At 43.1% G+C, this 16,274-nt stretch overlaps 2 protein-coding genes across 2 annotated transcripts; one reads left to right on the forward strand and one right to left on the reverse strand.

Moving 5' to 3' along the window:
• Positions 1-7,423: 7,423 nt before the first annotated feature.
• On the reverse strand, positions 7,424-10,536 carry cfap184 (cilia and flagella associated protein 184). Its single transcript, XM_076725055.1, has 3 exons — positions 9,547-10,536; positions 8,294-8,641; positions 7,424-8,192 (listed from the first exon to the last, which is right to left on the reverse strand). Exons 1-3 carry the CDS (start codon positions 10,294-10,296, stop codon positions 7,869-7,871), a joined length of 1,422 nt encoding a protein of 473 aa, XP_076581170.1. The 5' UTR covers positions 10,297-10,536; the 3' UTR covers positions 7,424-7,868.
• tada2b (transcriptional adaptor 2B) lies at positions 10,511-15,766 on the forward strand. The gene is made up of 2 exons (XM_076725054.1): positions 10,511-10,821; positions 11,700-15,766. The coding sequence occupies exons 1-2, from the start codon at positions 10,552-10,554 to the stop codon at positions 12,909-12,911; spliced, it is 1,482 nt and encodes a 493-aa protein (XP_076581169.1). The 5' UTR covers positions 10,511-10,551; the 3' UTR covers positions 12,912-15,766.
• The last annotated feature ends 508 nt before the right edge of the window (positions 15,767-16,274 follow it).

Here is a 16,274-nt window from a genome sequence, read left to right on the forward strand (position 1 = left end):
AGGAAGACAGAATGGACCCAAATGCAGGAGACGGCAGGCAGAACTTTCAAAAGCCCAAATATTAATCATTTATTGTACATAGAGCTTGGTGAGAGCACTTTGGTGGGTGAGGAGTTACTCTCCGAAGTTTTCAGCATCAGAACTTCCTTCCTGCTTTGCTGCTCAATGATCAGATTATGAACCTCCTGTATGAGTAAGTACTGCATATTATGTGAATAAACTCAGAGCCTGACTTGTTGGTGGTTGGATCCAGATCCGCGATGGGCCTCTTCATCGTCAGTCACCTGCTTTTGATGACTGTTCTGTTCCAGCCGACTGAGGAGAGTGAGTTCAGACGCTGATCTCTTCGTAGACTTGATAGAATGAACAATGCTTTTGGGCTGTTTGTACCCTACGATCTTCATCATTTAGTGATAGATAATGTTCGGTTGTAATATCAGGAGTGCACAATAGTTTCTTGTACACATTTCACACGATGAAATGATTGAGTTTGTGAGAATTCTGGGAGCTCAGCCACCAATCAGCAAACACTATGAAACCCTGCATCATGTTAAGTGAAGAAGACTTAACGAATAATTCAATGCTGATGTTTCTTCATCATTTGAAATGATCTCGTTCTCTCCAGACGCAGAGTGGAAGTCAAGCACAGCACCTGATCCAGAGACACAGTCTGTGCATTTCCGTGAGTTCTGCCTTCGGACACCTGATGACTCTCGCTGGACCATCTCTGCATCGGTAACCCAACTACCCACGAAGTCAGCTCACCCAACCAAACATGCCACCCAAACGCCTCAACAGCCAAGCACAGAGCCAAACCCTCCTTTCGGGGAATCAACCCAAGAGCCTGAAGATGTCATCCAGGGAAGCGGGGACGTTATATTAGAATTTAAAGCCCCTCGTCGTTTAGGTGCTCAAGGTGAGACCCTTTTTCTGACATCATTTGATAACGTCATGGTGGTTTGCAGATTCAACTTAATACTGATTTTCAGAAAAAACCTAATGATTTTTAGTTTAGCTTCACAGACGTTTCAGTTATTAGAAATGTAGTTTACTATTGAAATGGAAGTCCCATCAGTAATTTTATTTATTAACTGAAACAATGAGTTTGATCGATTCGTCTGAAGCTCTAAACATCACATGAATCTACAAGTTGTCTTTTATCCCCTTCAAGCCATCGTTGGATGTCGCTGCCAATATAAAGAGAAGAAACATCCATCTGAAGCAGAGTTTACAAAGATCATGATGTTGTTCCCCACTGAAACGTGTGAATCAGCTGAATTCGTGTAAGTGTGTGTGTGTGTGTGTGTGTGTGTGTGTGTGTGTGTGTGTGCAATGCCTGTCCACCATATTCTCATCAGCCTCAGCTGTATTTTCTTTTGTATTACCTGCTCAATGCTATTCATTAATATTACCAATTTGAGCATGTCTGTGTGCTGATGTTACCGCGTGGCTCGATGCGCCACGGTGCCCAGTGCAGCCTCAAAGGACGGCGAGCATTGCCGTGGGCCGTGATGCTAGAGGTGCAGATGACAGAACTGCAAAATGAACGGACTCTAACTCATGTTTTCCAGTGGGACACTGATGGATGGCACGGAAGTTTGTGTGATTACACCCAGCCTCTCAGCATTCTACAAGGAAATGTTTAAGTAAGTCTGTATTATCTGATATTGAACATATGATAGATTTCACCAGGAGGAAATCAGTGTTAATATGTGAGCCAGTCACAGCTCATTGCTCCCATCAACTCGGCTCCAATTCTTTCAGTTGAACTACTTTTAAACAGTTACAAACAGAACATTAACCTCATCCTGAGCCACATCATACATGCTTTTGAAATCTGATGCAAGCCATTTCCTCACTGATAAGTGGGTGTATTACTAATCTTTTCCTGTCAGTTGGTTTGCTGACAAGAATATATTACTCAATCCCCAGCCACCAGTCTGCACCTGCAACAGAGCCAAGTATCTATGAAGAGCTGTCGGTCACATCTCCTGCTCCACTGGACCCAACCACAGAGTTACCCACAACCACTCAACCTTCTGTGACAGAAACCAACCAAGTCCATGATCCAAATCCACAAACTGTCTTTCCAAGTACTGTAGAAGACACAGAAGCAGAAACTGATTTTCTCTCTGAAGCATCAGGAGATGAGGAAGCTTGTGAGTTTTGCCAGTAGAGATTGTAAAATGCTGACAAATACCGTGCAGCATTTTGTCAAGTAAATCTTTGTCTCGTGTGGCTTCACAGTGGATTACCATTGTGAATCCTGCGACTTCACGATGAGCCTGGACAACATTGACCCGAAGGCTGTACAATCCCTGTCTGTGACAATGCAATCGCTTCCCTGCCCCATCCTGATTCAGTAAGGTTTCAACTACTATTTTTCACAATGTTTTTTGAAGGCCTTGCACTAACACGGTTTGGTTTGGACTGAGATTCCAAATAGATGCATCTTTAACTTCCAAAAGCACACACTGTGTCATGTATTGAGAGGGGACTGCAAATAACTGTTGGAGCACCAAACAGCATGCTGGTTGGGTCCACTACTGTCGCCTGCTGCTGCACATGTAAATAGCCTGGCCCAAAATACTAAAATAGCCTGGTTGCAAATACTGTTAGCAATGACAACAGCCAGTGATGATGTCACATTTGCTATGAAGTTGAAGGCTATTTTTGCTTGAAATGTCCATCCCTACTATCATCATTCAATAAGTTTGTTTTGCTTAACTCATTTCAAGCATCATCAAGTAGTAACTTTGGGAATTAATGTTTTTGCTACCAGCAATACCGGAGGCCAAGCAATTGGGCACTGCCAAAGTTGTCTGTATAAATGTATAACTCAGATTGGACAGTAAACAATGCTTTTTATTTCTCTCTGTTGGCTCACAGTGTGAGCCTGAATGGTGATTCAGGTTTCTGTCTGGACTCACATCAGCCGGAGTTCAAGGCAATACTGAAGAAACTGGAAATTCCCCCTACCCATGAGGATTATATTGCCCGGACACCAAAAAACAGTTTGTAAAAATTTCCTTTTTACAGTTGTTTGGGTGATATTCCACAGTTAGAGACTTCACCAAATGTACTGTTTGTCCAACCAACAGCCCAAACCCCAGCAATATTCAATTTAATATAATGTGATGTCAATGTACTATAATGCAAAAAGAAAAGCAGCCAATTCTCACATATGAGAAACTGGAACTACCAAATATTGAGCTTTTTTTTTTTTTTTTTTTTAAAGTTGCTTTTCTGTCATTCAGCTAACTGATTAATCATCTAATCGCTGCAGCTCTGAACAGCATACGTGTTTAAATTGTTAAAAGCTGTGTTTTACCTCCCTCAAGTCATCAATGGATGTCGCTGCAAAGAGAGAGAGCAGAAGCGTTCCGATGAAACCTCCACCTTAATGAGCACAAAGGTTTGGCTCCCCAGTGCAACATGCAGCTCAACTGAATTCATGTAAGTGCTACATGCATCTGTGTGTGTCTCAATCTATGCATGATAATAGTGAAATTTCCAGCTAATGTAAAAGGTGCCTCTGATGTGTAGTAATACTGGCCTAGTGTATGTTTCAAAACTTGTATTACAAACTGAATTGACCCTAAATCTTGTTTTCCAGTGAAACACTGATGGATGGCAGGGAGGTGTGTGTGACTGCACCCAGCCTCTTAGCATACCTTGAATTTCTTCTTCTGTAAGCAAATAATATTATTATTTTGCACATTATTGAATGTAAATTGTGTTGCACTGGCAAACTGAAAAGTCTGGCAATGAGCGGCTGACATACTGCAGGGTCGATGAACTGGTGAATAGTAGGTATGTAGGCTGAGAGATTTGAGAGATTAACTTATTGATGATAGGTGTGCAGGAAGAGCAGAGCTTAGAGCCAGGAGGGAAGTCACAGCCACACCAAACACACACAGGGTGCGTCCCAAGTCTCTTTACTGCGTCCATGTTTCCTCACTTGCATCTATTTTTGCATCTTAGTTTCCGTGTTTCTTCTTCTCACATCCTCTGTTGGAGGGACTAGACACAAGTGAGGGAAATGTGGATGCAATTTAAGCAACTTGGGAAGTACCCAAAACTCCAGTAAAACCAATAAAACTGGAGGCACGCCCGTGGCCATGACAGCGTTGCTGGCATCAAGTTCATATTTAAAAAAGTTGACAAGGTATATATATATACGCACACACACATATAACTGCCAATAACTGTGAAAAAGCTAATTGAAAGATGTAACATTTCCAAAAAACTCACTTGCACACTTAGCTAGCATGTCATTGGTTAAGCTACCGTGTGCCAATGGTGGCGCATGGTTAGGCGCCATGAGAAGCAAGTGAGGATTGAACTGAAAATGAAAAGAAGATATTCATGTTTCTGTGGTTTATCAGATGTTGGCCATTTCCTTGCTGATACGCTGCTGGATGTGTTCCAAAAGTAACATCAATAATCCTTTCCTGAATGTTGGCTTGTTGATAATACTGTGTAACTCATCCCATCCCCAGACAGAGGTCTAAACTGACAGGTGATACAGGTGGCCATGAAGCGCTTGAAATCCCACCTCTGGTCTACAGTACGATTAAGCAAATTGACAGCATTGTTACATTACGTGAAGAAACACTTCAAATACGACCTGAATTCGTTAAGAAAGAGGGTGAGTTTAAGCTTGGACATGCCAACATCACATATTCAAAAATATATTCATTCTCAGACTCTTATGTCAGATCAGTCTCTGTGTGATGCGGCAAAACATTATTTTCACCATTTATAGCGGGAGGACATTGTCCATAATGGACGACATCCTCTTTATATTCATGATCACACCGATATGAATGCTCAGTTTTGATTCTAGCGAGATGCAAAAGTTTGCTGTGTAAAACATTTAGCATGTGTGAAGACTTACCGCGGCATTGAAATCAATTATTGAAGGTGCTGAGAAAACATTTTCTGAAATGACGGCAATGACACAGTTACTGTTTTAAACAATGCAAAAAATCTGGGCTTGGTTGTCACCGCTCATGATGCTTATTCCTGATGTTGATATTGTTCAAAACCGCCTTTATGTCCATATTCATTTAGGTTTAAGTTTCACACATATCACATTTCACATCTGAGTTAGCTTTGTATACCGCCAATGCCAATACCCACTGTTTTGTGCTTTATTTGCATTACTTAGTCTTCCATATGATCTACAACTACACACTCACAATTTTACATGATTAGAACTGTACACTCCGCACAGAGCCAGTTGATCGCTGCAAGTATATGCTGCAGCATTCCTCATTGAAATCTAACAAAAAATACATACATTCAGAAACATAGATTTTTTTGAGGGAATCTCTAGAAAAAGTCAAATAACTTCAGTTGAGATGAACTGTGTTTACTGGGACCAGAATTAACTGTGTTATGATGTGACTATACAGTGTATGTCATTTTCTAACTCAAAATATTTAGTGTTCAGTCTCTGTTTAAAGTTTTCTATTGTGTGGCTTCACAGAGGAACCACTTATATGCATAGCCTGCTCTCTTCGCTTCAGCAACCTTAACCCAAAGGATGTACGATCCCTTGAGATGGTTGTGACATCACCCAAGTGTCCTGTCTTCATTCAGTAAGTGACCTGCGACTCTTTTCCACTGATCTTTAACCTGCAGGGATTCATCGTTATCTTTTGGAAAGCTTTTCACAACTTCAGAATGTCTAGGCTTCCTCTGTTCTAACTGAATGGTGGGGAGTCCCGGGTATGTATCCATTGTAGGATCGTTCACACCTTGAGAATTGTTGAGCTCACAACCAGTGTTCATGTGAGTCGTTTGGGTCACATGAGTCATGGTGTGAATGAGTGTTACGTGAGTCATGGACCCACCTGGTCATCATGTGAGTCATTAGGATCACATGAGTCGTGGTGTGAATGGGTGTTATGTGAGCCGTTGACCCACCTGGTCATCATGTGAGTCGCTGGGGTCACGAGTCATGGTGTGAATGGGTGTTAAGCCGCCTGGGGAGGGATGTCAGGACTGTACCATGACCTGGATGAATGAGAATCTTCGCAGGCACTGTATTCTTATTTGTCTTTTGGTCCTCAGTGTCCGTCTGAAAAGTGGAGCCGGCCTGTGTTTGGACTCGTCCCAGCCAGGGTTCAATACAGTGCTAGAGGAGCTGGAAATTCAAGAACACTGAAGAAGAAACCTTAAATTACAAGGTGGGGTACTTCCGGAGAACCATGATGTGGTGGCTTGCATCCAATTTTTATTTTTTTTTTGGTCAAATTCCTTTATTTCTTGTTTTCAATTTTTTGTAATTTGTCTTGAAATCCACTTCATTCAATAAAATTGAATATATGCATCATCTCAATAAATATGCTATTTAACAAATGAAATGTTCATTCATCCAATTGAGTGGTTTTATCATTAATTACTACTCCTGCAATTTGAACTTCGGATTATTAAAAAAAACGTAATATTATGCATTTATTTTGCAGCTGTGTGCATTTCAACTGTATTGCTCTGTTGTTAATAAACATATTGCTAACTTATCTATATTGTTTACTGAATTATTCATTTTTACCAGGCAATCTTAGGGATGCCAGTCTGGCTAAAATATCTCAAAAACTATTAGACGGATTGCCATGAAATTTTGATTAGACATTCAAGATTCTCAGATGATGAATTATGAAATGCCTAAACATCTGAATCAAAACTTTAGCGATCCCCTGACTTTTCCTCCAGCACCCCCATGAGGTTGACATCTGTGGTTTTTAGAGACATGTCTCAAAACCTGTTGGATGGATTACTCTGGAATTTGGCATATACGTGCCAAAGATGAACTGTAAACACTTTGATAATCCCCTGGCTTTTTTTCTGAGCATATCAGGTCAACATTTTAATTTGTCCAATTACGGTTCAATTATAAGTTACAATAACTTATAAAGTACTCATCCATGTCAACATTTGACGATACTTGAAAGTATCATCAAAAAGTTACATCAAAAAACTTGAATCAGCACTGTGTTGGTTACTGACATTTATACCCAAATATACAGTAGATGGTGGTAAGTAATGTGCTTTTGCATATGTGTTCTGTCCTTTTTAAGTGGCAGCATCAGAGCCTGTGAAGTCCTAGAGTTCACAGACATACAGCAGCTTGTGTAGAACTAGATCAGGTCCCATTTTTCCTTCCCATGCTCACTGCTAGAGTAAGACTGAAACGATGAGCCCCACTGGCTGCATTTCACCTCTATATACAATCAGACAAACTGTTAGTTTAACTGGAAGCCCAAGAACTATACATGTCTTCAAGTATCTGTATTTTCCTTGCAGAAGTCTGCCTTTCCACTGTTGTACAGTAGTGCCATCTACTGACTGCAAGTGAAAACAGCATATTATACCTGACATGGTGAAGCAAAGTTTCACTGTCAGACAAAAAAATGTGCTCAGGTGGTTCTTTATTAGTATTGATTTGAATGATGATTTGAAACTCAGTCTCAAAAAGGTTAAGATGGTTTCAATCACCTCAAAGTAAAATTAAAGTAATAGCTCAACTTTGGGAATCTGAGAGTGAGATGACTAGATTTCTAACATTTTCATGTGTGTATGAGCAGATGGAGGCTGTGACAGATGGGGATTATTTTAGCTTAGCATACAGACTGGATGCATGGGGAAACAGCTAGCCTGGCTCTGTTTAAAATACATTCAAAACTTCCTCTGCCTCCACTCTTTATGCTATGCTAAGCTAAGCTAACCGCCTCTGGGCTCCAGCTCTGTACTTGCATAAACAGGAGAGCTGTACCGATCTTCTCATCTAATTCCAAAAATGTAATTTAAATGGAAATATGTAATGTGTAGTGTGTATTGTGTAGTTTGATGGCAGTCATTCATGTCAGAAGCTTCTTCTTCCATCTTCTGCAGCTGAGGACAGTCTCAGCTTGCTGGCCCTTCAGTTTCTCCAGCTGATCCTCCAGATGCTCGGAGGCGTCCACGGTGTCCTCAAAGTCCCGTAGCAAGACCCTGTTCCCCAGCAGTCCGCGATGCTCCTTCAGCCTCAGGTTGTCTCTCTGCAGGCTGTTGCGTGCCTGCTTTGTCCTGGTCAGGAGGTCCCTCTTCCTGGCCACCGCAGCCTCCACCTCAGCCAGCTCCTCTCGCTTGGCCTGGACCTCCGCCTGACTCCAGAACAGCTTCTCCTTTATGTTTGTTAGGAGCTGACAGAGCAGAAGAAAACACAACACTGAGTCTATGATTTAACTGAAAATCATATTTTGTGAAGCAACTCCAAAAACTTTCTGTCCCTTCTTCAGCCCACCTCTAAATTGCTGCTGATCCTTCTCTGCAGCTTTAATGATTCCTCATTCTGCTTTTCGGTGTGTTTCTTCAGCTCCAGCCTCTCAGCCTGCAGCTGCTCAAACTGGAGCTGCAGGGGGTCCCTGGCGTGTTCTTCCCTGTCACGGAGCTCTGCCTCCAGCCTGTGAATCTTGATCCTCAGCTTGATGTGCTTGAGGCGCAGCTTGATTAGCTCATCCTGTCGAAGTTGCTCTGCGGCCAGGATTGACTCCACTTTGGCCTGAGCAGCTTGCTTACCAAGGTGTCGGCTTAGTACTGCCACAGCTGCATCCTGCTTTAGTGCTGTGAAAGCTCGCCATTCATTTTCCACCTGAGGACGAAGATGGGGACAGTTTGGCACCACAACACACACAATCAACAGTTATTGAGCAACAAGATGGTTATTCGTGCAGTCATATAAAGATCCTTGCAAAGAGCCAGTTTTATCAGGGTACAACACTACTAGCTACTCAGTTGTAGCTGCAAAATAGTTGTTCCTAAAACATGCTCCTGTTTACATAATGCTGTGAGCAGGGTCTGCATGCCTCAGTATGGATGTCACATCCACCCAGCTCACTGCGTAGCAGCATGTGTAGACCCCTTGTACTCCTTTTTCCTGGAGACAAAGGAGGCTGTTAAAGCCCCTGAAAATTTGGATTTAAATCATATGTATTTCTCTTTAGTGATAAATAGCCTTTACTAAATAAGAAATGATCAAAGATAATGTTGATTTAACATTTTAACACACAAAACAGTTTTTTTTTTGCCATCAGGACTGGTGGTTTGATCAAATTTGAGCAGTCAACCCCCAAACTGTCACCAGATTTAGATTTAAATTTTGCTGAGCTCTGGTTTTTGCATTACATTTCACCAACTGAGTCCCAGCCACTTCAAACCAGTTAGAAAAGCAAAAACAAGAACAGAAATTTCTCATGTGAGTGAACAAAACAACCACCTGTTTTACCCTGGGTAAGAAAAGGAGGAAGCAAGGCTCGCTGAAGGAGTTTCAATGTCTCAGCAGTCTCATGTCATCTCCACAGCTTTAACAATGTCTCCTTCAATTATCTAAGATTTGTGTACAGACGCCGCTTTTGTCTCACCACCATCTGCTCTTGATTTAAAGTTTTTGCGCCTGTGAGTGCTGCCTTTATCCATTGCATTGGGGCACAATGGCATCCATCAACATCACATTTTTTTTTGTAGAAAACCTCCACAAACCCTTACAACAAGACCAACCTTGTCCAGCTTCTCGCGGCACTGTGAGCTCAGCTCCCCTGCCTGCTGCTCAGCTGTCTCTGAGTCAGTGTTGAGCTGCTGCCTCAGGTCAGTCAGGATGTTGATGTTCTTCTCATACTCCTGCAGCTGCTCTGATACCGGCAGCTCTCTCTCCAGCTGGCTGTCGTCACCGGCCTTCTTGTGGAAGTACTCTGCCAGCTTCATCTGCAGCTGGCTGTTGTGCTGGCTGGCTTGATCTCTCTCCTCACACAGCTTCTGGAGGAGCTGCACACATGCGTCATAGCTGATGTCTTCCTCGTCTGCAGGAGCGGCAGTGGGTGCCTCTTCTTCGGCCTTATCTTCCTCCACCTGTGTTGGACTGATGTTCTCTCTCTCCGGGCTCTCAAGATGCAATCTGCTGGGTCCATCGTCATCATTGCTGTTGATCTCAAAAACAACACTGTCCTCATGGGATGTTGGCTCTTGATGGACTTCACTCACCTTCACAGCCAAGTCTTCACTGGTGATGACGGAGCTGACAGCAGGGAGCTCATCCTCACTGTTCTCTTCTGGCTCGGAGGTGGCTGCTTCTTCAGCAGGGGCTTTCATGCTTTCAGAGTTTTCTTCTTCATGACCTGATGCAGCCATTTCAGCTGGGACACCTTCTTTTTCATTTTCATTGACAGGAACAGGAGACATGTCCTCCTCATTGGAGGAATCTGCCACACTCTCTGTGACATTCTTCACCTCATTTTCTGACTCTCCGTCCATTTTTCAATAGAAAAAATAAGCCCAAAGTATTAATCACTTTGTCTATAGCTATAGGAGTCGTGCACTTGTGCAGTCAATGAAACTGTTCGTTTTGTTTCGGTTGTCCTGGAAACTGAGAGCGGGAGCCAATCAGGGGCGGCCTGGCCATCGCTCATTAATATTAACAAACAGGACGTTAGTAGGTCGCGCTGCCAGGCTCGCGCTGCGCAGGCGCGCGGATGTGCCTCCAACAACAAGAAGCAGGAGCGAGGCAACATGGCCGACCTGGGGAAGAAGTACTGCGTGAACTGCCTTGCAGATGTTACCAATCTGCGGCTTCGCTGCACCGACTGTCCCGATATAGAGCTGTGCCCGGAGTGTTTCTCGGCGGGTGCAGAAATCGGTAACCACCGGAGATGGCACGGCTACCAGCAGGTCGACGGCGGTCGGTTCTCTCTTTGGGGTCCCGAGGCAGAGGGAGGATGGACCAGCAGGGAAGAGCAGTCGCTACTCGATGCTATCGAGCAATATGGATTTGGAAACTGGGTACTTTTTAAGTTGCTTAACTTAATTTATCTATACAATACGCCATATACGCCAACACGAGTTTTATTTAAAGTGCGTAGAAAATGTCAGGAGTGAAATTTGGCTAGGAGCGATAATGTCAGTAAGTTAACGTAACTGACCTTTATGAAAATCCATTTTCTCTTCGGACTGTCGTAAAGTTGGACAAGTGAGCATGAAATGCAAATGGAATAGAAGCTCTGACTCTTGGCTTCTAACACAGAAGAACTGACTGAAAGATAATATTTTAATATTATATTCAAGGCACAGCAGAGCTTTGATAGCATGTCCCATTGAAAATAGGAGCTTACGAGTAGTCTCCCGAAATAAGAGAGCAGCGTTACTTTCCATCTTCAGATCGACATGAACGGGAAAAAATGCATAAGAATTAAAATTGGAAACATATAAATCGTAACAAAGTAAAATTTTTGACCAGGAATTCAACTAAACTAAAACTTGGACCATAGATATGCAATGTTAATGACTGTAAATGCGATACACAGTCATATAGTAACATATAGTAAAGTAACTATGTGAGGTAGCTGTAAGCTGTGGAGGGTGACTTTTTAGAGATGATTGCAATATATTTATGAAATACAGCACACTCCTTTATACTGGCTGTATTGTTGCTGGCTGTAACAATTCAACTTCCCTGAAGTGGGATTGATAAAGTTTTATCTTATCTTAAGAATAGCTCCATATAAACATTCATTCATTTATCATTTAGCAGAGTTTACTATGTTGTTAACCTGACTTACTGTTAGTAATAAATTATATAGTTTGTTACTTTGAACAACTTAAATATGGAATATATCGATTACTATCATTAGTAAAAACTTTCTGTCCATGTTGTCTTTCAGGAGGACATGGCTGCCCACGTCGGAGCGTCCCGAACTCCCCAGGAAGTCATGGAACACTATGTCACCATGTACATCCATGGAAACCTGGGTAAGGCCTGCATCCCTGACAGCATTCCCAACCGGGTGACTGACCACACCTGCCCAAGCGGGGGCCCTCTGTCACCCAGCCTCACCACCCCCCTCCCTCCGCTGGATATCAGCCTGGCTGAGCAGCAGCAGCTGGGCTACATGCCGCTACGTGACGACTATGAGATCGAATATGACCAGGACGCGGAGAAGCTCATCAGCGGGCTGTCTGTGAACTACGACGACGAGGATGTGGAAATTGAAATGAAACGCGCCCACGTGGACATGTATGTACGCAAGCTCCGCGAACGCCAGCGACGTAAGAACATCGCCCGAGACTACAACCTGGTGCCTGTGTTCCTGGGCCGAGACAAGAAAGACAAAGAGAAGGAGAAACCAGGAGTGCTGGGAGTCATAGGCACCGCTGGTGGTGTGATTGGGGCAGGGGCTGGTGGTGTTACGGTTGGATCAGGTTCCACGACAGCAGCAGGGTCGGGTCCTGTTCCAAGTACGCCCAAAAGAAAGATCACCAAGGAAGAGAAGGAGCAGCGGGTCAGGCTGCGGGGGCTCTGTCAGTTCATGGCCCATCGGGAGTTTGAAGACTTCTTTGAAAATATGCATAAAGAGCGCGTGCTGAGGGCCAAGGTGCGAGAGCTGCAGCGCTACCGCCGCAATGGCATCACCCGCCTGGAGGAATCCGCTGAATACGAAGCAGCGCGCCACAAACGAGAGAAACGCAAGGAGAACAAAAGCGTGGTCACCTCCAAACGCGGCAGCGGAGGAGGGGGCGGGCTTGGTTCCGGGATGGGACTTGGGGGTACGGCTGGAGGGGGAGGAGGCATCGCTGGGGGGTTGGGGGTTGGAGGTGGGATCAAAGAAGAGGGCAAAGATGGCGAGTTTGCCGCGATTGAGAATCTGACGGGCTTTGAGCTGCTGTCAGACAGGGAGAAGGTGCTGTGTAACTCCCTGAACCTCAGCCCAGCACGCTACCTGACTGTCAAAACCATCATCATCAAAGACCACCTGCAGAAAAGACAAGGCATCCCGGCCAAGAGCCGGCTGCCCAGCTACCTGGACAAGGTCCTCAAGAAGCGCATTCTCACCTTCCTCACAGAAAGCGGCTGGATATCCCGAGACGCCTCTTAGCGACCCATCTTTGATCAGGAAGTGACGAGCTGATCGTCACTGACAGCCGAGTTGCCGCACTCCATGAGCAGGACAAAACTGAAATGGCTGCGACCATTTTTTTTTTTTTTCAAAGGTGGCCTTGTGAATATGTACATTGCAAACAAAAAGGATCCCCCGCTGGAAAATAATCTATTTTCATACCAGGGCTAGGAATGAAAATGAGCCTATATTTTTACATTTGAAATGGGATGGGGGCGAACAACAACACTGTGGGTTCAGGCGTCCATATTGTTACTACATGATGATAACCACGATGCTAACAAGTATTACATAGTTGCAGAGATATTTTAGTGTTATTGCATCAGGCTCATTGAAGATGTCTATGGAGAAATGCTATTTTGTATCCAAACAGCGACAGGGAAGAAGTCTTCTCATGCTCAAAAGAAGAGGAAATAAGAGGAGTAGAGTCATTTTTTGGGCTGAATGTTTGACAGCATGGCACTGATGGGTGTCAGAAGCGATCACTCTTGTGGCTCTGGGTGTTGTTTTTCAGGATCTCTCAAAGTCACAACCTGGTTTGGTCAACTTAGTTTTATCATTTAAAGCTTAAAACACTTTAAGGCCTTCATTTCCTACAACTTATCATCACTGATATCGGTATTGCCACACATGGCAGCGAGTAAGTAACAAGAAATGTCAGTACAAAAATGCCAAAGAATGCTTTCGGGGATGTCTCCATTATATCGTCTGCCCACCAGAGGGCGCTGTCAAGTTTATTTTTCAGCTAAAATGTCCTGCTCGGTACACATACATTCACAATTCTTCAGCAACCAAGTCAGTTGATGTATTGGCTTCAGATCTTACGTGTTTCTCCATCATGTCAACTGTTCATGCTAAATAAGCGACAACCCAAGTTTAAAAACATCTTTACGCATTATTTATTAAGGATTTAATACTCTTCTTTGGCAGCGTAAGCAAACAAACCCAAAACTCCTCAGATTGAGATTCAGATGTTGCTAAACTCTTAATTGTTGCGCAGAATTAATGTCACTCTTTACCAACTGAGCAACTAACCAATCCCATTGGACTGACGGTGACCAAACAGCCCACCAGCTGCCTTCACATTTGCAACGCTCAGATGTTGCTTAATCCTGATTGGTGCCCAGAAGTATGACATCATTCCAGCTCACTTCAAACCAGTGAGAAGAGCACAGAGGGAAAAAAAAAACTTTAATCGTTGGCAGAAAATTGTGAGATTTTGTGTGATCCGTTGACCACAGTGAGAAAATAAGTTTTCAGGGACGTTAAATATCCTCTTTGAATTTGACCGTAAATGTATTTATTTTTACAGAAGCACCTTGTGCAGCTTTAAGTGTTCCACATGGTACAGTGCAGGTAGAGAAGATGAATGTGTAACCAGTGATACTCAAAATTCCAAGATCATCATTATTGTGTGTATGCGTGGCGGGCTAGTATTACACCTCTTTATCTTTGATGACGGCGTTCCTCCTCACTGTATGCATCCTTTTTCCGTAAGCCGGGCTGAAGGGCGGCCATCGCGCTGTTTGAATGAAAATGAGGTTATGAAGCTCAAACATCAATGTGTGGAGTATGTGCTTGATTCTTATTCTTTTTTGGGGTGAAACTCGTGAAATACGCAGCATTTGTTTTGTGGTGGAAGGCATTACCTTTAAAGTGGAGGAATGGCCTCATCTGCGTGGCAGAACTTGAGGTTCTGGCGTGAGATTGTGCACCAGCTGTGTTAAGGTTGTCAAGATCATGAGTCATTCTTAGTCCTGTGTCGTCAGTGTAGTGCTACAGCTGCTTTTATAAAATAACTGGTTTATTCTTTAATTCTCTTATTGTCAGCAAATCCCATAATAACACCCACGACGTGTTGATTCAGCTATCAAGAATTGTCTGACTAGATAATAAGATTAAAACCACACCGACTGACGTGTTCCTTCATGGCCGTGAACGCACACACTGTAGTTTATTTTGACACAAGAGAGCATTTGTGTATTCATCCGCTGCTGAAATTAGTCCCCAACAAATGCACTATTTTCTCATGTTTGAGTAGCGTTTGTTAAAATCTACAGCGCCCAGCTGTTTTAGGGATTTACTTCTTAAACATAGAATAAGTAGATATTCATGACACATCCACCAGTGGGGAAAAGTGGGAAGTGGGAGAGTGTCGACAGGTGGATTGACTTTTTCTTTACGTGGGATTTGTTGACAACGAGACCGTTATTTAATGTCGTCTCATCTTTTAACGATGAGAATGATCTTGACAGGTGGAACTGATTTCCAGCCTTTAAACCAAACGGCGAAGGTGTAGAACTGAATTTGATGGTTCTCCTTTGTTTGAATGTCACCTTTTCTTGAGTCCTTTAGATGTTTTTTTTTTTTTTTTTCCAAATTTGACAGCGGCATAATTCTGCATGTGCAACCAAATGTTCCTTCCAAAACGGGGTTTCAGTGTAAATGTCTCAAAGAAAAAAAATATGGCATTTTGATTATTTTTTTTTTCCCGCCAGAGAGGGACTATTTTTTTGTAAGTACGGGGGTGGGGGTTGCTTACTTCATGTCAGGAAGTGTAAATAATTTTGTAGATAAATTGGAAAAACTATAATTACTGACCTGTGAAATGTACAGTATTTTGTGTCATGGAAATTTTTATAGCTTTTGTAATAAAAAAAAAAAAAAAGATTTTGGATTCCGAACAAGCGTTTTCTGAAGCGTCGGGCATTGTGATGGCATGCTGTCCAGCTGTCTTTGATCTTGTTACCGAGCTGTTTTCTTGTCCTGTTACTTCGTTGTTGCACATGACAAAGTATGTACAGAGATGTATTAAAAGTGCAGATCCTTTATGATATCATCTAAAATAGTCCTGTTTCCTCTCCATCATTTGCAGTACTTGTGCACCTGACAGGACAAATGAAGCCCGTCAGAGCAGAGTGTCAGCTTCAGTTGTCAGTCGTGACAGAGAGGGTTTGTGACTGAAGCTGCAACTGTGGGCCAAGTGTGAGGAGTCACACAAGAGCAGCATGTTAACGAGGTTACGCCGCTCACAATGTCTCCATTCACTGTTATTACAAGTGGTTAATGCTGCCACGCCGACAGCTGAGACCGGAGGAAGCATGCTTTCGGGTTGTCCATTTTCATGGACGCAATATCTCAGGATGAGATGGAGGGAATTTCTTCAAATGTGGCACAAATATTCACTTTGACTCTACTCTGAACTGATTGGATTTTGGTGGTCAAAGGTCACTGTGACCACCAAATGGTCAAATATATATCCAAAGGGTCAAAGTTCAACTTCACTGTGGGATCATAGTGTTCTTTAAAAACACTTTTCTGTCCACTATTCATCATCATAAC

The sequence above is a fragment of the Chaetodon auriga genome, chromosome 24 (assembly GCF_051107435.1).
Source record: "Chaetodon auriga isolate fChaAug3 chromosome 24, fChaAug3.hap1, whole genome shotgun sequence".
Taxonomy (NCBI): domain Eukaryota; kingdom Metazoa; phylum Chordata; class Actinopteri; order Chaetodontiformes; family Chaetodontidae; genus Chaetodon; species Chaetodon auriga.

Coding starts and splice junctions, on each gene's coding strand:
- cfap184 (XM_076725055.1), bottom strand. CDS start 10,296: ATGGACGGAGAGTCAGAAAATGAGGTGAAGAATGTCACAGAGAGTGTG. Junction 8,642..9,546: donor GCCGCGAGAAGCTGGACAAG/GTTGGTCTTGTT, acceptor CTTCGTCCTCAG/GTGGAAAATGAATGGCGAGC. Junction 8,193..8,293: donor GGATCAGCAGCAATTTAGAG/GTGGGCTGAAGA, acceptor CTGCTCTGTCAG/CTCCTAACAAACATAAAGGA.
- tada2b (XM_076725054.1), top strand. CDS start 10,552: ATGGCCGACCTGGGGAAGAAGTACTGCGTGAACTGCCTTGCAGATGTT. Junction 10,822..11,699: donor AATATGGATTTGGAAACTGG/GTACTTTTTAAG, acceptor GTTGTCTTTCAG/GAGGACATGGCTGCCCACGT.